Source organism: Rhynchophorus ferrugineus, unplaced genomic scaffold (assembly GCF_030347505.1).
Source record: "Rhynchophorus ferrugineus isolate W39M unplaced genomic scaffold, kcgeb_rfMv2 rfM10, whole genome shotgun sequence".
Lineage (NCBI taxonomy): Eukaryota > Metazoa > Arthropoda > Insecta > Coleoptera > Curculionidae > Rhynchophorus > Rhynchophorus ferrugineus.
The window spans coordinates 12959854-12983676 of NW_027472589.1; the positions used below are offsets into that span (position 1 = coordinate 12959854).

General features: G+C 29.9%; 6 protein-coding genes across 16 annotated transcripts in view; 3 read left to right on the forward strand and 3 right to left on the reverse strand.

The window, feature by feature from the left end:
- Positions 1-4066: 4066 nt before the first annotated feature.
- Alr (Evr1_Alr domain-containing protein Alr) lies at positions 4067-4988 on the forward strand. Its single transcript, XM_076416585.1, has 3 exons — positions 4067-4300; positions 4491-4699; positions 4755-4988. The coding sequence occupies exons 1-3, from the start codon at positions 4160-4162 to the stop codon at positions 4918-4920; spliced, it is 516 nt and encodes a 171-aa protein (XP_076272700.1). The 5' UTR covers positions 4067-4159; the 3' UTR covers positions 4921-4988.
- Noc1 (Nucleolar complex protein 1) lies at positions 4974-10542 on the reverse strand. The gene is made up of 12 exons (XM_076416559.1): positions 10258-10542; positions 10015-10200; positions 9678-9961; positions 8777-9058; positions 8268-8464; positions 7046-7193; positions 6455-6993; positions 5989-6159; positions 5810-5927; positions 5553-5760; positions 5258-5494; positions 4974-5171 (listed from the first exon to the last, which is right to left on the reverse strand). Exons 1-12 carry the CDS (start codon positions 10475-10477, stop codon positions 5023-5025), a joined length of 2739 nt encoding a protein of 912 aa, XP_076272674.1. The 5' UTR covers positions 10478-10542; the 3' UTR covers positions 4974-5022.
- Positions 9069-9626, forward strand: LOC143204120 (uncharacterized). Its single transcript, XM_076416590.1, has 2 exons — positions 9069-9219; positions 9336-9626. The coding sequence occupies exons 1-2, from the start codon at positions 9114-9116 to the stop codon at positions 9602-9604; spliced, it is 375 nt and encodes a 124-aa protein (XP_076272705.1). The 5' UTR covers positions 9069-9113; the 3' UTR covers positions 9605-9626.
- Positions 10543-11687: 1145 nt separating the features above from the next.
- LOC143204119 (uncharacterized) overlaps positions 11688-23823 on the forward strand; it is a 40802-nt gene continuing 28666 nt past the window's right edge. The window contains exons 1-4 of one of the 4 annotated variants that reach the window (XM_076416588.1): positions 11693-11829; positions 12083-12386; positions 13262-13401; positions 13606-13739. In XM_076416588.1, coding sequence (XP_076272703.1) covers positions 11825-11829; positions 12083-12386; positions 13262-13342 — 390 coding nt within the window. In that variant the 5' untranslated portion in view covers positions 11693-11824 and the 3' untranslated portion in view covers positions 13343-13401; positions 13606-13739. Of the gene's footprint in view, positions 11830-12082; positions 12387-12439; positions 13193-13261; positions 13402-13605; positions 13740-23823 lie in introns of those variants that run through there. The other 3 variants (XM_076416587.1, XM_076416589.1, XM_076416586.1) reach the window with 3 other exon arrangements.
- Positions 13561-15249, reverse strand: PIG-V (Phosphatidylinositol glycan anchor biosynthesis class V). The gene has a single exon (XM_076416574.1). It carries the CDS (start codon positions 15117-15119, stop codon positions 13674-13676), a length of 1446 nt encoding a protein of 481 aa, XP_076272689.1. The 5' UTR covers positions 15120-15249; the 3' UTR covers positions 13561-13673.
- Rdl (Resistant to dieldrin) overlaps positions 19696-23823 on the reverse strand; it is a 139405-nt gene continuing 135277 nt past the window's right edge. For 5 of the 8 annotated variants that reach the window (XM_076416567.1, XM_076416570.1, XM_076416566.1 and 2 more), the window contains exon 11: positions 19696-21290. In XM_076416567.1, the coding sequence (XP_076272682.1) occupies positions 20973-21290 (318 nt within the window). In that variant the 3' untranslated portion in view covers positions 19696-20972. The remainder of the gene's footprint in view (positions 21291-23823) is intronic. The other 3 variants (XM_076416572.1, XM_076416573.1, XM_076416571.1) reach the window with 1 other exon arrangement.

A 23823-nucleotide genomic window follows, 5' to 3' on the forward strand; every position in this document is an offset into this window, starting at 1 on the left:
GGTTCACACATTTTTATAGACCCATCATTGTAAGCACAGACAAGATTATGTGGGTTATGCAACCATAACTCCTAAGAATTGTTTTTTTCTAATGATTACAAAAAACCGATGGATTATTTTCGAGAATTTTATAAAATCGATGTCACTGCATATTTTTAACTTTCGGTGTATTTAATATGGTAGAGACGAAATTATGTTTCTTTCAAATTAAAACAAATGACTGTCAAATCGAGTTTATCAAAAAAAACTATGTTGTCAGATTTTGACAATTGAAAATGACACTGATCTGTTTTATTTAAAAATCAAACGAAGTGGAAGAAACAATTAACCTATTTTAGATTAAATAACTATGTTAATTTTTTTTATCAACATCCAAATATATTGTTGCAGAATAACGAAAAAGACCCGAAATGGACATTGTTCATGGCACGATTACCAATTAGCAATTAAAGAAATTGCGATTTGCTTGCATGAAATTTCGTGTTGAGTTGGGCGTAATTAAATAGAATTATATACCGTGCACTTTTTACCAGTCTAATGTGCAGCAACTATTTTAAATGTAGTAAGGTATACCCAATATATTTTTTTGTATATTAATTTCTCAACATTTACTTATTATATTATTTTATTATTATTTGTTACTAAATCATCATTTATTTCAATGTTATAACTTTAAATAAATATTAACATTAAGTAATTCAAAACAAGGGAAAGTTAAGCGACAATGAATGGCTATTGTTCTATTACACAGACAACAATGTCTCATTGATTGTAGTTTTATCGATTAGTTAATTTATGTTGACGAATTAAATCTATATACGCAATACATTTGGTTAGAATATAAACTGTTAGATAAATTTCGAGAGAGTAAATTCAGGGGTGTACAACTCCAATGGTAAGTAGTGGGTTAATGTTTCGCTTAGTTCAATCATTGGCGGCGCTGACAACGTGAATTTGATTGGTTAGTTTAAAATAGTTATGTAGAAACCTGTAAGGAAAATACTTTGCTTTGATTGGTCTGCCATTTCGCCTGATTACTTTATGACGTCACATTTATGGGCCAATAGTATTTAAATGAAAATCAAATTTAATTTTTAAAATTAATTTATTCAAATAAAATCCTATACAAATATACATAAGTGTAAATAATATAAATATATATAAACAAAAAGCAAAAAAAAAACAATTATAAACTCTATTCTAGGCAAAATTAAAATATCTATAATTCTTCTATAATGCCTTCTCATATTTGTTTAGTGCCATCAATTTTATGGGATCTATTAGATTTCTAACTTATCTTTATATATTGAAGGTAAACTTTAAATCCTTCCCTGTTGATATTGCATTAACTTCATTAAACCAAAAATACAATCACACCTCATAATAACTTTTAAAATTTGGTCGTGAAAATCATTATGGATTGGACAGTTGAAACACTAAAATGTATGTGTTTTTTAAAGATATTTAGATTTTAGAGTATTTAATCTGTGGAACTACTTAATATGGAATGTAGACAAATATTGCATGTTGTCTCATTTTCAGAAGTTTTGTTAAATAGCCTGAAATAAAACTAAAATACAATATTAGACTCTTGTTTTCCTCAGAGCAAAGTTCTCTGGAACTGAAAATATAGACTCAACTGGTGATTTAACAACCTCAAGTGGTACTAGATCTCCCGTTAAAAAAAGAATATTAGTTATCTAACATGTTCATCTTCTTCACAATTTTCTCCGGGAGAATGATGTGAAAAAATTGAAGTGATGATGTGCCCTTTTAAAAGATTTCTCGAACATACTAGGTGAAGGATGCTGTTTCTCCCTCAATGACCTGTAATAGATCCAATAAAATTCTTTAAACAATCTTGGTTAAGATTTGTTAAACAAATGTACGTATTTGTAAATTTAGACACAATAGATTGCTTTAAGGTAATAAATCCCCTAAAAGTACCAATTAAATTTTTAATTGATGGCACCGTAACAAATATTTTCTTAACAAGGCAATCAAATTTAAATATACAATAGCTCTACTATAAAATTATTGAACACTGATTGTTCTAAAAAGTTAAAGTATTACAAATATTTTAGGGATATTTTACAATTAAAAATAGTATTTATTACTACTAATTATCCAGTTATCTTAATTATTACATTCTTGTAAGACTTCTTATGTTGAGACATCACACTGACAGCATACGAACAACTTGGTAGAGTAATTGAATTTTATTACCACTAATATCTTCATAAGTAGGTTTTGATTTTCTGTAAAGAAACAATATTTAAACAGACATGTAGTAGATAGATAATTTTATAAGTATCTGATAAAAACAATGGTGGATATGCATTTACCCTAATACCTGTTCGTGAAGGAGGGGTAATTCTAAATTTTTCACTAAAATGTCCGTGACAGACACCATGACGTTGATATACTTGCATTTTGGTTTATCCAGGTAACTTACTATTATTAACTTGATCAACCCATTTTCGAAAGGTGCGAGATCATTCTTTAGGAAACGATGTCTAATTTCCGTAGTAGATTTTCACTCAGGTACACTACATCTTTTACTACACGGACGCATTGTCATCAATTTTTATATTATTACTCCATAATAATTAATGTAAAACAGAAAATATGCACAACGTAAAACGAAGATTTCTTGATCTAAACAAAAACCAAAACCTTCAAACAACAAACTAAAAATATAGAAAATGCTTACTTCACACAATTTGATCGACCAATCACGTTCCATGTTAGTGGCGGCACCAGGAATTTAAACTAGCCAATCACAATTTGCGACCGCAGCGCTACCGTTGATTGAACTAAACAAAACATTTCCCCAAGGTTGCCTATACCGTGAAATGTCTATTTTTTCTATGAGTAAATTGTATAGAAGCCTCTTGAGAACATTTGTATATATTTTTAATTTGTTTAATACTTCAGATTATAGTCTTCTATTGCATCGATTATTGTAAATATTAATTTGTTTTTGATTTTCCATCAGCATGAGTCAGCCTTGTACTCTCTAACCAAAAATAAAGGTTGTCGCATATATAATAATCTATATCCGTAAGTTTCACTTTCATTATGTTGTAGACTTGCTTTTATGCGTCTTCGAGGCAATTTCTTCTTACACCATTGAAATATCCAAGGTCACTTTTGTCTCATTTCTCATGTTAACTTTTATTCAAACGAACTTATATAATTACAATTTTAAGAAATAGTTCTTGGTAATTGTTAGTAATCTGAAAAGATACTTGGTTAATGTAATTATTAATATCTCTTTTGTCATATGTAACAGTTTTCTTTTTAGTAATAATGCTACAATAATATATTTAATAATAATAATTTTAGCCGGCTTGATGGCACAATGGTAAAGGTGATGGGACGGTTCTCCTACTGTTGCGAGAGCCGCGGGTTCGAATTCTGCTGGGGCATGGTCGTAAATTTATGTTTGTGATTGTCCTAGGCAAGAGTATACAACCGACAAGTAACCAGGCTGAGTAAGACCGGATGTCTTCTTGGATGATTTTCTAAAGTTGGTCACTCGCCAGTCGATAGGCTTAATGCTGAGGATCGTGTTTCGGGCCCCTCGTTAAACTGTAGGTCCAGTCCAGATAAACCCATAGTTGGTAAAAGGATACTTTAAAATATATATAAAATAATAATAATAATAATATTAATAATTCATTAATAATTATAAATTCTAATGTATACATTGTAATAGTGAAGAATGTAGATAGGTTTGACATTATTTTTTATTTAGAGAAAATTATAGTTAAATTTTACTTAAAATTACCTTGTATTAAGAAGGTATTTCATTTTTTTATTACCGCGGTGGTGCCATCTATTCAACGTTGTACTAACTGAATTTAATGAATTCTATATTTATAGAAAATATATATATTATATTTCATAGTATAATTTTAAAAATTTTTCATTTAAAAAATAATTGATCTGTAACCATATTGGAATATTAAATGTAATATTTAGGGTGTAAAATCGCCGTAATAATTCGAATATTTTTTTTTGCATTTATAACTACCCTTCACTGTACAAGATGTCAAATTTCAAATTGACAAGTTTATCATCAACGTTTTGAGGTTATACAGTTTCTAACTCAAATTTCAGCAATAGGTCTGTAGAATATGAATAGATAAATGATATGAACCGGAGACCTACACCTCTAGATAATGAACAGTGCCGCCAATGTTCCAGTTTTTCGGACTACATAAAATCGACTAAAAAGAAAAAAGATGAAAATAATAATATTAAAAGCGGGGGAGATTCAAAAGCTACAAATCAAGTAGGTTTTTTCATGAACGTTGTATATAATTTTAAATATAAAGAATTATTTCACAAAAACTATAATTTAAATGTTAGAACTTTTACAACTATGTTTCAAGATATCCCAATAATATTTCACAATGTTACATGAGCTATGCAAACAATGACTATACACAATTTACTTTATAAAACTAACTTATATTGTCTAGGATGACAGTGAAACTTTGAAAGCAAGAAGAACTGACTGTCCTTTGGATAAAGATGAGCTCGGAAACAAGTCATGGGGTTTATTACATACCATGGCAGCTAAATATCCAGAAAAACCGACACAATGTGATATGACTGATATGAAAACGTTTTTTAATATATTCTCAAAGTTTTATCCTTGCCAACATTGTGCTGAAGACTTAAGAGAAGAGTAAGTAAAGAGACTAGTTCAGATATATGCAACCTGCTCTTGGCCTTTATTGTAGATTAAAAATTGATCCACCACAGGTAGATTCACAAGAGGCTCTTAGTCAATGGTTATGTAGACTACATAATAAAGTTAATGTTAAAATTGGTAAAAGCATCTTTGATTGTTCCAAAGTAAATGAACGTTGGCGAGATGGATGGTTAGATGGATCTTGTGACTATTAAGAAAAGGGGAACAATTAGGTAGAACAATTCAATTAGTAGAATTATAAATGTCCTTTTTAAAATAAAAATGTTTTTTATTTAAATCACCTACATATTTTTACACTACTTTTTAAACTTTTTATTCTTATTTTGATTATTTGGTTTTCTTTTGGATAGCTTTGGATTTCTGGGGCCTCTTTCTGGTTTTACTGCTTTATTAAATCCTTTTATCCATTGATTTCTCTTATCTTCCCAAGCTAATTGTTTTTGGCCTAAAAATGGATTTATATAATTTTCAAATATTACATGGACTTAATTATAATAGGATAGGAGATTCAGGAAAGCAAAATATACTTACTAGCTTTATCCTTATTTTGCATTACATTTGAACTGCCAGATTTTTGCTTAGAGCTTCCTTCATCTTCAAGAAGTGATGCAAATTCTTCAGCAGAAGCAAATAATGCTGAAATATCATCCTTATTTCCCTTCTTTTTAATTGATTTCTTATTTTTCTTATCTGATTTATCACCATCTTCGGAATCTGAGAGAAATTCTATGTCTTCATCATCATTATCACTCAAATCATCCATTAAATCTATAATTAATTATATTAGATAAATTTTAAATCAAGTTAATGATATAGTGATAATAACCCAAATCTTCCTCATTTGCTTCTAAATCATCTTCACTTTCTCCTTCTACACCATCATCATCCTCAAAGTCACTTTCTTCATTAGATACTTCATCAGCCGATTCTTCTTCATCGTCCGCATTTTTTCGTTTCTTTCCTTTTTCTGGTTTCTTTTTAAGACTATCACCGATATCACCCATGTAGTCAATATCCTCATCACTCCCTTCATCCTAGAAATAATGGATTAAAGGTTAATTTATACAATTATTTATAAATTACCTGGACACCAGTCATTTTGTCTAACATATCCTCAAATTCTTCACTTTGAACCGATTCCAGATCGCTGTTATCGTCGGCTTCTTTAAAGTCTCGGTTGCGGTATTTTCGTTGAAGGTATCTAGGAAATAACAATATTGTATAAGTAGACTTAATGAAGCATAGTTTATTAAAAGGCTTACGAATAAAGAAACATCTCATCTACTGGAATATTTTGTTCCTTTTCATTTAAGTAACTTTTCGAATTTACCGGTATAGTTTTCACGCCCTTGGGTTTATAAAATTTCCTTTTGCCAAACGTTGGATGAGCTCCATTTTTGTCTTCCAAAGTTTTGGGATTTTTAAAAACAAATCTACAAATTACATATTAATTGCTAAATGGCAGGATAAGTCGAAAGTACCGCATCTAATTAATGTAATTACAGGTTTACAAATATTGGCATACTGTTGAAATAACTGTAAATATGATGGGAAGATAACAATTTTAATGAAGACTGAATTAATCCTTCCTCTAACCATTATAATGCCGTAAAAGGTCGACACTTTGTTACGTCTTCTACAAATCGCGGAAATAATGGAATTTATACTGGTTTGGTGAAAAATTGCCTCACTCTAATAGGATTCCTAGTATTCTGAATTTAAACTTACCTGTCTAAAAATCTTATTAGTGTGAAATCTTTAAGGGGATCCCCAGTGTAATCGATACTTTCTCCCTTTAAAATCTTGCCAGCAAACAAAGCTATTGTTGGGTGAAAATAATTTTGCGACAGCAATAATTCATTATACGCGAGGAAGTTCCCACCTCCGTATAGCGGGTTTCTAGCAAGAGGATTATATTTCGAGACACCCCGGTACTTTTGAGCGTCTGTGGCGTGGAACCAGCTAGAGCCTTTGAACGCTATGTCCGGTTTCACATCTTCCGGTTCTTCTTTGATTTCCACAGTCTCTATGTTAACATTCCCAGAAGAAGCTACATCCGTAGTTTCTAATTTCTCCGTCTCGACTTCGAATTCCTCCTTCTCATCTTTGATGTCGTAGTATTTCTCTTCATCGTCCTCGAATTCATTCAATTTCGACGAAGTTGTTTGTTTCAAAACAAAAGCTTGCAGGTTGGTGTTCTTGGATATCAATCGAGAAACTAAATAGAATATTCCCGAAGCGAATGATGGTTGTACATACAACGAAATCTGAAAATATGTATGTGAAGATTGCTGTGATAAACTAAAGAGATTAATTTACCTGTAATAAACGTTTAATAAACATTTTTATTCTATCCACCTGATTATCTTTTAGCAAAGATTTATATAACAAAGAGAGTAACATTGCTTGATGTGTAGTTGTGAAAAGTTTTGCATCTGTTAGTTTTCTATATAATGCTGAATAGAATCTGTAAATAAATATTATTGCCAAATAATGTATATGCACTGTGTCTTAAAAGAAAATTTGTATTTGTTCTGCCTATTGCGTAAACTGTAAATTTCTCAGAGCGTTTTGAGAAAACGATAATTCGGTTAGTGTTTCGTGAGGTTTTCATCACTTAAATGAAGTTTGAAGAAACGACAACAAAATCTGGGTGATCAAGAGTCTAAGGAAAACTATCACAAGCTGCACAATTCGTGTACTCAAACCTAGAATGTGTGAAAAAATCCAAAATACTGATGAAATTTAACAAGTTCTTGGTAATATTTTGAATGAATGAAATTCCTTTGCAATTAAAATAAGTAATAATAGACCCGCTGACTATAACTTTTTCCGCCTATATTATTTTCTCTTCTTTTTTATAATATTGATATTACAGCAATTAGCTTTGTATGGTGGGACACTTTTCTATCCTTTCTAATGATAAATCACAATAATAATTGCAATTCTGCCAATTCGTTACTAAGCATTCATTAGTCGTGTTGCTGTTGGTTATGATATACTATGCCGTATAAATAAAACCAATTGTTGGAAGTACAATGGTACAACTTTATCTATAGAGGATTTGTTGAGAAAAATCGATTTTAAAGTTTGCTTATAAGTAAATCCTGAGCAAGTTCCATGTAAAGTACGCTTAAAAATTCAAACCTTTCAAGCTGTAGCGCACAAATTCTTTATATGTACAGATCATTATTACATCGCATTTTTGTGCAAATACCTAAAGCTGAATCTCTACAGAATGTAACTGAATGCAATCTCAGGGCGCCAATCAGAGACTAAACTTGTCGCCAGCGTGTTTTTCTCTGGTAAAATTTATTTTTATCTTAGTGGATAGTAAATAGCATAAGTGATGCCACGGGAGAACAATGTATTCGAATAGCAAACATCAGAAACATTTTCATTCGAATTATCGAGTCTTAAATGAATACCGGGAAATTGTGTATTTTAATAATGAGCAAACATATTTTCAGCCTATCGATTAGTTTTATGAACCTACTAAATATAAACTTTCTTTTGTGACGCCATGAATATATTCACTTACCGATCGGCCATTTTTTCACTGGTAACATGATATAACAACATAAGAACTTGAATGCTGATATTAAAACTGCTCAGATGTACTAATCTGTATAAAGTATCTATGTGCTCTGCCATATCTTCAAATTCAATTTTAGAATATGGATATGCTCTGTTAATGCCCATTAGCAAAGCTGACATCATACGGCTATCAACATCACCCTATGACATGATCATTCAACTTAGACTTATTGACTCTTTTTTAATTCACATAAAAGGTATCCCCGAAATAAACTTGTCTTTGTTCCATCTGTTGTATGTGTAGAGCAAAAGCATTTTACGAAAACGATTCTTATATCCTTCTGGTTAAAAAAAATATGTTTTCCTTAAATAAAAAGTCGATTTTTGCTCTTTGATTTAATATTTAATTTGCTATAATAAAGCTAATTTTCATTTTTACATTTTAAAAAGAATTTACTTCTGGGACACCTTTAGTTATTAAATATAATACAAATATAAATTATTATGTCTTACCTTTTTAATACAAGCCTTAAAGAATGATAAATATAATTCTATAACCTTTTTAGCTACAGGCTGTGTCTCATGGCTGAAATAAAATTGACTCAAAAAGCACAGACAGTAGTATTGGGCCTTGTTACTAATATTAGGTCGAAATAACAGCTTCTCTACCTCTTTTAGGACTACTTCCTGCATATTAGGGTGTTTAAAGAGAAGCTGAGATAAACAATAGATTGCTTTTGAAACCACCTTCTGAGATGGGTCGCCTAGTTTATTGATTATATTGGCCAATAAAATCTAAAAATTAAAAAATATACCTTAATTATTGATAAGTCATTTTTTGTATGAAAATATGTCAAAATTAACAGATAAATTTAGTGCTCCAACAAGGCCATCATCTCATTCAAAAATTAAACGTGTTTTCATATCATACAGTTCTGATAACACAAGATCAACAGGTAATGATTACTAACTATAAGAAAAGAGAGAAATTGGACACTGAAGTACATAACATACCACAATATTGATTAATTACTTATTTAATAAATGTAGAGATAAAAGCTTTGTTTTTCAGAAGTTTTAACACCAAAATCTCAAAAACAATCTGAATCTACAAACACAGGAGTTAAAAAATTGATTGTCATTGAAAAGTTAAAACAGCATGCATCATTTCATGGTATAAGTGACAATAAGTCTAACGAAAGTTCCAAAACAGTTATAGGTAAATTGAGTCCTGGATGTAAAAGAGAAATATTTATTGCTAGGAAAAAAAGTGATCCTGATGTAAACAATGTTAACAAAAAAACAACAAATTTTGTCTGTTTCTCTAATAATGTTTGTTAAATAAATCTAAAATCTAATAATATTATGTTTGTTCTATATTTATTTTTAATATTTAAATGAGATATTGACTTACCTTTTCTTGTTCTGGGTTCCCACATAATAGTTTAAACATAGCAGTTATAGCTTTTTCTTTATTACTTTCCACTGTATCTTGAGCTGCTTTATTCAGAGACTGTATGAATATATTATATATTTCCTTCAATTGATCTTCAAAATACCATAAACTTAAAATTTTTCGTCTCTTAATAGCATTGCCAGATGATAACTCATTAAGAGCAACCAAAGCTCTAGAATGGAAGGGCTTCAACTTCATATCTGGCTTTAACAAGTCAGAAAGAAACAATTCAGTTAATGTTTCTGCAAATAAATATTCTGTATTAATATCATCTTATTTTCTATATACAATTTACCCATGACAGTTAGACATTCCTTCTTCTTGCCCACTTTAACCATGTTAACTAAATTTCTTAATGTTTCTAAACTACAAATAGGATTATCTTGTATAGCAACTGTATGTGCAGCAATTCTGTCAGAAACTGTTCCACTGTTCATTACGGTTTTCATCCACTGATAGTTGGAATTTGTTTTTGAGTTCTCTGTTAAACATAAATACTTAATTTCCTTAATATTACACTACATATTGGTTTATTTACTTATGTTATAATTGTTTATTTCAGCATCATGACACCTTTTTGCTTCATCTTTCAGCTCAATTAAAACTTGTTCTGTAATCGAACCTACATTATTAGGTTCATTTATAATTTCCTCGTACCATTTTGGTGATTCCTGATAATTATCATCCAAATCATCTGAATTAGAATTATTTGAATTTTTGTTTTGATTTTGTGCAAATTTCTTCTTGTTAATCTTCATTTTGGTTTTAAAATATTTACATACAAAACATGTGTAAATACTAGGTTAATGTTTTGATACGAAGTAGAGATGCCGGAAATATATCGATATTAACGGCCGATATTTTTTGACCGATATATCGATATTTTTGTAACTCGAAATTTTTTGATATTTAAAAAAATAAATACTTATATTTCTTGAACATTATGAAAAACTATTCAATTATCTTTATACTTATTATAATAATTAATTATAAGCGTTTAATAATTAAATATATTAATATATATTGCAAAAATTGCAAAAATATACTTTTTTTAAATATCGAAAACTATCGATACTTTTCAAAATAGAAAAATATCGATATTTTGCAGGGTGGCCGAGAGCCCTAATATGAAATTTTCTATGACATGAAGTTCACGCCATAGTGAACTTACTCTCTGGTTAGGTTTGGGTATGAAGAAATAATAGCATATCGATATTTTCTGTAAAAAATTTCGATTTTTTTGGCCGATATATCGATATGTTTTCCGAATAATTTAGATTTAATTTTTAATAAACCTTTAAATTAAGTACCAATTTTAAAGTTCTATCAAAAATATTATTGCTATTTAAAAATTCTAGAAAAATTATATACTTTTTTAGACTAATATTTAACTTTTTTTTCTCCGATATATCGATATTCTTTTTAAAATATCGAAAACGATATATTGATATTTTTTTAATATCGATATAACTTATTATCGATATTTAATAAGGTGGCCTACACCCCTAGTTAGCTCCGCTTTCGGACTATTTTAAAATGGAAGGCGATATTTGTAACTAAGGATACTGAAAAATATATCGATAAACGACATTATCGATATTTTCTGAAAATATTGCTATATTTGCCAATATTTTTTTGAACGATATATCGATATTTTTGTAAGCTGATATTTTTCTATATTTTTTCAAAAAAGTTAATATTTCTTAAATATAATATAAAACCATAGAGACAAATAATTTTTTATATTGTTTAAATTTTATTTAATTTTAAAGTTTTAGTGTATTTTGTTGGTTAATTTTAATGGATTAGTAAATATTAGTACTTAATTGTAAGAATTTATTAAAAATATTAATTTATTTAGCGAAAAAATATCGATAATTTATTTCCTCTGATATTTGTATGGTTGGTTGCAAAATTTCAACAAGACATTTTATTAGGAGGGGTTGAAGAGAATTTTTTGCATAGAGGGCGCAATATTATGACAAACGCTTATTTAGTTTTATGACGTTTGTTTGTTGTGTCTCAAAAGTATTTTTATTTTTTGAGTTTATTTTACGAAAGATTGACTTGTTTTTGTTGATTTTTTGTTAATATATATCCGCAAAATGAGGTATGTTTCCTTCTGTATTGAAAGTATTTGTTGCCTTATATTTACATCTATTATTGAACAAGAAAAACTAGTTTTTGTTTATAAATAGCTAAGAAAGCAACTTTGCTTTGTTGCTGGTTTAGTGTACATTTCAAAATGTAAATTAGTGTGTATTGTTTGATTTAGTTTACGATTCAAATATGCAAGGAATATCATTAATTCTCTAAGTAGTTAGATGTTTTAATTGTGCACAAATCTAATATATTCTTAGTAGCAACTATTATTTTAGTGGTCCCAGAATGAGCAATATGGGTCAGATAAATGGTAATCGCAGGCCTAACATATCTCGCATGAGTCTTCATGATAATAGATCATATCATGATCATAGGCAGCAGTCTCACCATGAGAGACAAGTATCTTCACATCATGATTCCAGACATTCCCATATACAACAACCAATCAACACTCAACATGAAGATCTTATCAAATATATTTCTGAATCATGGTCAAAAGTTGAAACAGATCGGAGTTCCAGCACTGCAATATATTATCAAGATCAAGAAAATCATCATTTGCAAGTAGGTATCAAAAATACATCACTTGTATAGTAGTATATAGTGTGAGTTTTCAGGATTTTCGTCCTTTTGACTTAGAAGCTTTTTGGAATAGAAGATTTCATCAAAATCATCAGCAACACCCAAACCATCATTATCAGCAACACTCTAATCACCATCAACATCAAAATCATCATCAGCAACACCACTCATAGCAATTTTTTGAAAAAAAAAATAGACAAAATACAAAAGGAAAGGTAGATCAATTTTTTAAACATTACATATTGGAACATTGAGATCTGATTGTGATTTCTTTAGAGTAATTTCATATTTGAATTTATAAACTGAATGTATTGTTTAAAAAAATATCTATGAGTTTATTAGAAATAAGTTTTTATAGTTTTTTTTATCTTATTATAGATATATCCCTTTTCTTTCTTTTTAATGTTTTTTGGTAAAATATCCTTGATTTCTGAACAGTGTTTTAGTAGTAGATATCAATGTAGCTCCGGTCAGACATCATTTGTACTTCATTTTTGACCTTCTATTGCATTTAAATGAATTTACACCTAGATTATTGATTGTGTAGTGGAAAAGAGGTTTTATTCTCTTTTCAATTTATTGGTTTTCCAAAAATATGCAATAACTCATAAAATTGTTTATCGTATAGACCTTAAGCTATAAAGCCCTTTAAAAAATCTACAGGGGAAACTGTTAACTTTTGGTCTTAAATATTTTAGTTTATACAGTATTCTTTTAAATTATTTTTAACATTCCTTGTATGTATTTTTGTAATCATTTTAATTGTTATAGTAAAAATATTAATTTAGTTTCAAGTTGTTTTATTTACTTCTCAGTTTTTCAGTACATTAAAAGTATTTTTTCATTTTAAATTATAGAGAGCTGAAATAATGCCTTGTGAAACCAATAAAAAACCAAATGGAATTTTCAACCAATTTTTACTGGCGGTAATATTCTAAGAATTTTGAGGTAATGTGCAGATATATAAAGAAAACTTTTATTTTCCAAGCATGAATAGGTAAATATTTAACTCAGCCATTTATGTTTTTATATTAATTTTTATTATGTTCATAATATTTGCAATATAACTGAGCAAAAAATACATAATTAAAAGTTGTAATAATAGCTGGATATATATTTAGGTTTTATATAACTGTAATAATGATGAACCATAAAGTTATAACTTTATACTTTATTAAGTTTTATATCACAAAAATTGTAGGTAGTACATGGTATCTGGTCCAAATTTGACAAAATAATATTTAAAATATAAAAAATATATATAACTTACTAAGTCCATGGTAAGAAATTGCAAAATAACAAAGTACCTGCAATGAAGAAACTTACATAATAGGTTCTCAAATACAATTCTTTCAATGTATCAGACTTTGAGGGCAATTTGAGCAAGTTTAAATGCTTAGAGCAAATCCAATAAAACACAGGACTAGCAGAACAAAGAAGCCTTGTAGATACCTGAATATGTATGAAGAAAATGCAAAAAAGTGACAAGAACAATGCATGTATATAAAATACCGTTAACTTTGGCTGATAGAGGTCTGCTTTATCATATTGTATTTTGTTTTTAGCAATTTTGGTTGGATTTTCCATTGTGAAAAACCAGAAAACTAATTTTCTTTGAACAATATTTATGTAAAGATGTTTTAAACTGCAAAAACAAATAACACTTAATATAGGCATGGCTAATAGAAAGTTTGGAATCTGTTTAAATTGATAATATTTCAAAAAGCCCACATTCCAGTAATGGTCTTGTACATAGGAATATGCCAGAGGTAGAATTTTTTTGCACCAAGCTTGCTGGTGTTTATCATTTGTACCAGGTAAAACAAATTTATTCTTTTTAGCATGTTCTATAACCCTTTTAGGCAAATTTGCAGGAAAAGTTTGACAAAATTTTAAGTAGCAATAATACTGATAAAAAATAAAAGGCAACAAACAGTCTAAAGTAGTCATTATAATAGCAAATATATATCGAAAAAGAGTATATAGACTTTGGCAAAGAGATTGTTTCTTTTTAGAGGGATTATTGAGTTTCAAACAAATTAGGGTATATATAAGAAAACCTATGTTTAATACACCATTTGAACGTGTGATTGTACTCAAAGCTATAGGTAGTATTAAGAGTAAATCTTTAATAGAAAATGTATTATCTGGTTTGGAATATTTTTCATATAATTTAATGCAATTTAAAATTGATTCAAATGTCAAGTAACTAAAAAGACACTCTGTATATGGAGCAATAAAAAATATAGATGCCGGATTAAAACAAAATAATACTGCACTGTCATATGCTACTTTTTTGTTGAAAACAGTTTCGGTCAGTTTATACAAACTTAGAGTTGCTTGTTTGAAAATATACAGATTCACAATAATATAAATTAAAATTAAGACAGAATCAATATATAATCTACCTATAATGTCACATATAAAATCACCTATAAGACCAACAGTTACTGGATAGAGAGGAAAAAAAGCCAAAGTATTTTCATATGTGTATCCATACTTTGAGATATGCATGAAATATTGAGCATCCCATCGTATAAATCCTCCAAATAAATACTCTATGATCTTGTCGTACTTGGTTGTGTTTTTCTCGGCGAGGTATTGGAAAACTTTGGCATCATGATCCGGAATAGCTTGATTTGCAAGAAACTGCAATACTATTAAGAAAATTCTGCTGAAATATGCGAGTTGAGTCAGTTTATCTTCGTTCTTCATATTTACTCGGCTATATCTCGGAATTATTTATATATTTATATTGTTTCATTCATTGCATTTTGATTTAAAAACACTTTGTTTTGAAATGAGATATTGATCGGTCAGTTTGACATATATCTTTTTGTTGGTTGCATATGTTTCTTAAAATGTTTTTATTCATATTAATTCATTAGGAAATTTCAATTCGAAAATATTATTATTATTGATTAACAAATTTATACTATTTTACAATTTTAACAAATATTTTTAATTCTCAATTCTTCATGACTATAATTTCAAATTAAAAAAAATTAATTTGCAGTGTCCTAATATATACAATAATAATAGAACCACAAATTACTTCATTTATAATGAGTGCATGTCTAAATAACTCATGAAGACCTAATTGATTGGTTGCATATCGTCAAGAAGTAACATTAAAGACGATCTTTGTTGTAAATGGTATTAACTAAAATAAATTAATGTTATGTAGTCTGGATACAATGTGTTACACGTTTTAAAATTTACTATAGTTATTTAATTATAGAATTTTTTAAATTTGGATAAATGTGTATAGATGGTTGCATATATATTTGTGGTTATTTCTTAATTAATTTTTTCCAGGACGTTTATAAGTTGACTGATTAATTTTTCTATTAGTAGATTTTTAAAACCACTAAATATAGATTGTTTAATTTTTTTATAGATGAAGAAATGTTTGAAGGTTTGTAATATTTAGAATTTGTTTGTATATATGGAATAAAAAGACTGTTTTTACTTTTACAAATTTTTACTCAAATAAAAACGCCAAACAGTATATATCTACGCAATACGTAGTCCTTATTTCTTCTTAAAGTAATAATTAATAAGTAATTAATAATTTAATAAATAATTATAATGTTAATTCAAATATAATACATACAATTTTTTTCTTATTATTTAGAATATCTTGTAAGTGAGCAATAAGTCACCCGCAACGCGGTAGAGTGGGGAGGAGACCCTTTATTAACCTTAATTTCCTTTAAAACAATAATAATAATCAGAAGTACTAGTTCAGTTTTCACAGTACACCACAAGGAATGGGCGCTAAGGGAATAACCAAACATTTTATGTAGAAGAAAAATGGATTCGGTGGTGTACTGTGCGAAGTTGTCGCGTTAAAAAACAGTCTCTAACACCCCCGATACAACGAGCCTGCCGCTACTGACATTTCAAGCCTTGTTCCGTCATTTGTTTTGTTTCTAACGTACTAGTTCTGTCTACTACGGCTTATGTTGTATAAGTGCGTTTAGTTTTGTCTTAATTTCCAACTAATATTAATTAGTATCATCTTTTTAATTTGATATATAACGATTAGAACGTATCGAAAGCGAACTCAAAACGTACAATATACTTTTTAGAGTGTTTTATACAAAGACCCGTTCACTATAGATATTATAGTGCACTGTAACGTTACTTCCCATTTTCACTAAACTGCTTTGTCGATAAGGCAACTCAGCTCGGTATCTTGAACGTTTAAATTAATAAAATCTGCAATTGCCTTATTGATTATTATTGGATAAAAATATATATCCAAGTTTTGTTTAATTATAAAACTTCATCGATTCCAAATATATAGCTAATGTGGCTATTTAAAAAGAATTCAAGTTATTTTAATAAAATCTAATTTGCTTTCGGTTTAGAATACGTTTACATTATGGCATACTCGTTATATACATGATATTTTTATTATATATCATGTTTATAACAAAACAAAATAGGCTTGATGTTTTCAGGAATAATTCTCTATTTTCTTCGGTAAATTTAGAGAAGATAGGAGTATAAATGAGAGAAATGAATTAAATTATTCCCTATTCAACAAATAAGTCGTATATCTATCTACATTTAGTATAGTTCAGCTAATCTACGAAAATTTTGTGCACAGCCATATTTTTGGAAATTAAGATTCTTATTATTCGTCAAATAAAGCGTGGGTAACTTTAATCAAACGAAAATCCTATAAAAATCACAGGTGCAGTACAAATAAGGTATAAACTTTACTTAACTTTTCTATACAATCTTATATTCCTTTTTTCGTACCCTTCATAAGTAGAATCCTTAAAAGTACATGTATAAATACCCGTGAGGCTTTATACAGTAAGAAAATACCCAGTAGAAAAATCATTTATGACAGATTCGGGTCTTCGTACATCATCGTCAGCTGTCGGCTACACTCGCTGATTTGTGCAAAGTGCGTTTAATTGTTTCCTAAATTCTCATTTTGCAAATGTTAGAAAGCTAGTCGAAATAAAATATATACAAACATATACAGAGCAAAAAAGGAACATGAAACTATGAAACTAAAAAATATATATGTATATAACGAATTCAATTAATATGATTTACCCTTTAAATGCTTCATGATATTTTTCATTACTCTGTATAGTAATAACAAATATTTACTTAGATTTTTAAGAGGTTATAGTTAAGATGAACTCATTCTGTCATTACTTAACCTAAAACTCCTAAAATACGTCAAAAACAAACCTATTTATATATATGTATATTCTAAATAATACTATTAAATACAATTTTACTAGTTTTCTAATTTTTGCCACCCTATACTGAGTTAGGATCGTTTTTCTTAAAGGAATGGAAGTATTTTTTATCTTTCTGTACTATAATAAATTTTAAGTATTGCTCAATAAAAGTCAGACTCTTGCTTTTGTGCAATGTGCTACAATTTTTAATGCTTTAACGTTTTATACGTTGTGATCTGTGACTGTAGTGTTATTAATACTTCTTTTAAACAACTGTCAAGTTTAAAATAAATCGTATTTACTGTAATACGTGGCGTGAAACGAGCCGTTTTGCGTTAATTATTTATTTAATTGACCCATTTTTCTATTTTTATCGAAAGTGACAAATTCCAATTGTCTGAACTGAACCCCTGATGTGTAGGCACCCCATTATACTGAATTGTAAATATAATATTCGATTGTCACAAAACGACACGTCTCTATACACGTATTGCACTTAACAAGTTAAAAATTCTGTTTAATGTTTTTCCTGTTGCTCTAAAGTATATACAACTTTTCATTTAATTTTTTTCTAGGTATATTTTTTTAACTTTTTGGAGCTACGAGCGCTTTTAACCTATCTAAGTTGTGTCCGTTCTTATTAGGAAGCTCGGATGGTTGAGAATTCGTAAATAAAGTCGTGTTTCCTTTAACTTTTCTGATAAGCGTTTGGTCGATATTAGCTACAATAGATAGATAAATTTAAAACGATATCTTTTTGTAATTTATCAATCCGAGTTTCTAAATAAACTGCAACACCACCTGGGGGATGAATCAAATAACCTTAACTGTCAAACTAATTCACGTTTTTGACGTTTTGTAATAATGGTTCAAACGTCAAATGAATGTTAGTTCTCCGGCAAGTTATTTGAGTCTTTCTTCAGGTTACATTTCTTTGTGTATAATATATATATATGTATATATTTTAATTACAATAATATTTATTATTTTTACATACTTTAGAATTTCGTTTCTGTTGCTTTTCGAGTACGTGCAACATTGTTTTTTTTTGTTATGCTTTTTATAAAAACGCGTTTGTCGGGTGTTGTCGTCCAAACACCCAGTAAGGGGACGTTTTTTTTTTAAATATTCAAACAGGTTCTTTTGTTTTATTTTTACGTTTCCACAGACGATCCGTGTTCACGGGAATCTTGATTGAGACATCTACCGGAAAATTTAGAATGATTTTTGGTGACAGTTTTTAAAAATATTGTAACTGACTGTAAGTTGGCTTTGAATTTTTGTTTCAAATTGGATGACAGGCTGCGTCTTATTGTTTTTTTTCTGGCAAGTTTTAACGAAGATTCAACGTATACACGAATCGTCTTAACTCTATTTAGTGCTATATCTCTAATCTAAAAATAATTGCATCTTTGAGTGAGTATTATGGTGCGTGTTAGGTATAAAATCAGGAACGTCTTATTTACATGGGTATCAAGTATTTCAGTTTCTCTTAAATTTGTTCACAGACCAAATCGGGATTGGATTTTCCCAATTAATTAAACCTTATTTCCGTCATCATCCTCGATATACTATAATCAAATTTTCACTAAATTATTACCCATCTATAAACTACGAAAATATATGTATAACAAATCAATAAATCATCTTCAATATATAAGAAATCTAAAACTTAATCTTAACGTCTTTAAGTCGTGTTTTCTTTCTCTTAATAAGCGCAGTTCTCTGTCTGGTTTAGCGTCTTGCGAAGACGAATTTATAAAATATTTGTTGTATATTTTAACAAAACAATATTTTTTTAATAAAGTGAGTAACAATAACAATAAAAAACGAACAGTGTTGGAAAACTGAGTTGTTATTATCCATACCTGTATAATCTAGAGAAATACCTAGGCAATATATTTGTGACTTGGTTCATTCATTGTCGTATTGACAAGAATAAAACAAAATCTATAAAAGTACCAATTAATATATGTCTTTTTAAAAGTAATTGAGTAAAACTATTTCAATATTACTGTTATAACTTCAGTTTTAATCGCGGTATGCAGTTTGAATATTTCAACGATCAGTGACATTGCAAATTTAGTGCATATTATGTTGAACTTCCACGGATTTTTGGAGAAAACTGGATTTTTTAATTATTTTGTTGTACCTGTAAGTGATTTCGTTTCTATATAAAGTTTAATGTTGGATATAATAGACATAATCCGTTATTTGCTTGTATAGAGAGTTGCATAACGATGATATATATCAGGTAACCTAATTTTAATTTTATATATTAAAAGTTTATATAATTAATGTTCTGTAGTAATTATGTGTTAATGCTGTTTAAATATTGAATTCGATAAACCAATAGACTTTTTCCAATATTAGCAAATATATCAAGTTGTGTGTTTCTTTTAGCTGCTCTTACGAGGCAATCAAATTTGACGGATAAAACCACACTAGCGCCACACATGGAGGGGAAGGTAAATCAATTCTTGTCATTCTTCTATAGGAGCTTCAACTCTAGCTTATACTGTATGGTATATAATTATGACATTGATTTTACTAGTGACATTAATGACATTAATATAACATTATTGACATTAATGACAATAACGTTTATAATTTAATTATTGTACTGGTTGAATGTTTGTTAATGGTAATAATATTTGTTTATTGTAAGTATATTAGCTAACTAAATTATTATTTATGAACTTTATTCACATTAATTTCAGTAGTAAAATCAATGACCAACACTGTCGAAGAAGAAATATCACATTAACTAACCAATGTCCTAGTTAAAAATATAAGATGTCATTTTATCAAAGGAATGTAATATTTTTGACGAAAACGTTGATCAGTTTGTGTTATATACAAACAAACTTTGTGATTCTATAACGAATATTGATATAAAAATATATATTAGTTATGGGAAGGATACTAATAAATAACAAGGAGACTAGAACTAAAGGTTTTAAAGAAATTTGTCATTGCAATTCGTGGTTTTACAGTATGTCCTCGGAAAATTAGTGGATGATTTCCACCACTACGAACTGTCCTAATCGCTTTGTAAAACAACCGATGTTCCCATATCAGTTCGTTCTAACACCATTTCTATATGGTTTTGGATGAAATTGATTTAATAGTGGCAGTTTAGTGTGAAAGTATCTTACTAAAAACGTTTATATTAATAGTAACAATGACGTTAACGATGGTAATTTTATAATTTACATGAATGACGATGGTACTAGTAATATTAGCTAGATCTTTCGTGTCGGTACGATCGGTCTTTTACGAAGCATATGGGACGTGGTTCCGCTAGCTGTCTGTTTGATTTACTTCCGGTGACACTTTCGGTTTCTGTTTGTTTTTATTTATCAACTTCGAGCAACACAAGGTCGTCGGCGACTACGTCGGAGATGTGCAGGTAGATGATCCAGTACATGAGGTTGAAACAGACGAAGCAGACGGGGAAGACGATCCTCGAGTACTTGTCTATGTCCGACGGCGTGATGCCGTACAGCTTGTTGATGTCCTTGTTGGGGTGCATGATGTGCTGGGGTATGGGGGCGCCGGCTTCCTCGTCGGGGCCTCCCTCGCGACCGCCCCGTCCGCCGTTCACGGTACTCTCCAGGGTACCGCCTTTGCTGTGCGCCTTCGGGTCGTGGACTTTGAAACGTACGGCCTCCTGGAACAAAGTTCCCTACTAAGAAGTACCCATTGTCAACATTAGCTCAAAAGTAAAGTGTAATCGGTAATTTGTAGGTTTATTATTTCGACAGTGGTAACATTGGGGTCATTCATTTAACAGGTCAATTAAAAAGTCCCCGGCTTGACACATAGATGGCGCTACTAGAATTAAATCCATATGCTTTTCAATTAGCCCTAACCCTCAACAGATGCGTGTATAAATTCGACAGCTGTCGGATCATTAGTTTGTGAATTATAGCATTTTGAGTGAAGCAACTTTTGTTATTGTGAACAAATTAATAAAAAGGAATTTCGCGCGTTGATAAAATATTGCCGGACACCGCCGCAGGAAAATCAACCATCCAGGATTGGTACGCTAAATTTAAACGTGGTGAATCAGCACCGAAGACGGTGAACGCAGTGGACGCCCAAAAGAGGTTGTTACCGACGAAAACATTAAAAAAGTCCACAAAATGATTTTGAATGACCGTAAATTGAAACTGAATGTAATAGCAGACACTCTAAAGATATCAACTGAACGTGTACATCATATCATTCATGAATATTTGGGTATGAGAAAGCTCTGTGCAAAGTGGGTGCTATGCGAGCTCACTTTTGACCAAAAACAACGACGAGTTGATGATTCGGAGCAGTGTTTGAAGATGATCAAGCGTAATAAAAATATCATAAAATCATAAATAACATCTGCGAGATTAGACAGATGACACAGATAACAGATATGAAATCAGTAGAGTTTGGTAATTCGTTAGTTTATTATTTCGACTTTCGTAACATTGGGGGTTATTTATTTATTATCCCCTTGATATTATGGAGTTAAAAATCTAGAAGAGTATGGTACAGCACCAGAAATTCCGTAGACAAAACAACATTTAATATAATTTGTAATCAGGCAGACAATTTAAAAGAATATTAAGAGATTATTAGAGTATCTCCTATTAAGATTTATCAAAATAAATGGGTTCGACGCAATGATGAAAAAGCTGAATTATTCGCAGGACATTTAGCTAACGTATTTCGACCGAATGATATAGAATCCACAATAGATACAAATCCGGTAAATCAGCCCGATGTAGCTGTAAATGCGATTTCACTAATGAAAATTACCACAAAAATTGACTACAACCTCAATCCTAAAAAGGCTTCTGGTATTGATGATATTTCACCTGGATTATTTAAAGAGTTGACACGAAAAATAGTCAACATATTGACATAAGGCTGAAGCATATTTCGGAATGTTTTAAGGTTGAATAATTAGCCTCAAAAACGTGATAAATTAGCAGAACAAGTCGGATCTTACAGGCCTGTTTCGCTGCTAACTGCGATATCAAAATTATTTGAGAAAATAAGTTTAATTCGAACTGTTACCAAATACCAAATCTCTAGTTTCAATTTCTAAATTACCACAATCACAAGCTTCTGATCGGATTGGGATCACTCTACAAATTGAGCAAATTCCTATCGCGCATTTACTGTCGATTGCTGGAATCATATCTTTTCGAAAGAGCACTTGGACCATTTCCAACGAGACTTTTATCATAGCAAAATATGTACATGTGGCAGTCAACAAGATCTAGAAGTGCACTAGAGACTGTAAAATACAGCTTAATAGCTCCAAATCTGTCCATGTTAATTTTACTTTGCGACAAAATGACCAAAATTTAATTATATCACTCGACGGATGTCCGATTCGTTAAGCAGAAATATCTTGGAATACATCTGGATGGTAGGTTAAATTGGAAACATAATTTTACACAAAAAGCAGAGTAGATTAGACTCAAAGTCAAGCAACCGTTCTGGTTAGTCGGAAGTCTCAACTTGATCTAAAATCAAAGAGATTAGTTGATCAGTCAATCATAATGCCAATTCGGACCTATGGGGTGACATCAAACCAAGTAGTAATCCAAAGCAGGCAAAACAAAGCACTGCTATTAATTACCAATGCTTATCGCTACGTAACAAACGAAGAGCTGCAAGATTATTACGAAATCGAGTGGATATATGAAGTGATCAAATATTTCGCCTTAAATAGATAACAGAACAAGAATAATAAATTACTGTAAATTAAGATTGTAATATTCAATGGGTGGCGATTTAAATGCCAAAAATATAATATGGGCGTCTAGAATGACGACAACTAGAGCTAATGAATTGTCTAAAGCAGCTCTTAAGGGGATCTAACCACTGAGAAACCAACTGTCAATTTTTAACTGACAAGGGGGAACCCAAGATATCGCCCGACTAAGCCCAATAAAACTCCAGACCTATTAGAATTCTTCATAGCAAGAAATATGGTATCATTATATATGGAAGTTGAAGAAAATTTTGACTCAAGCTTAGATCACCGCTAATTCTGATACTGAGTGAAAATATAATAAAAAAAGAACAATATCCAACGTTAATAAATAAACGACTAGGAAGAATATGCAGAAGACTTGAAGAATTCAACCAAACGTGTCTCTTAAAACTATCGAACAATTACATACAAAAGAGCAGAAAAACTAGTCGCAGAT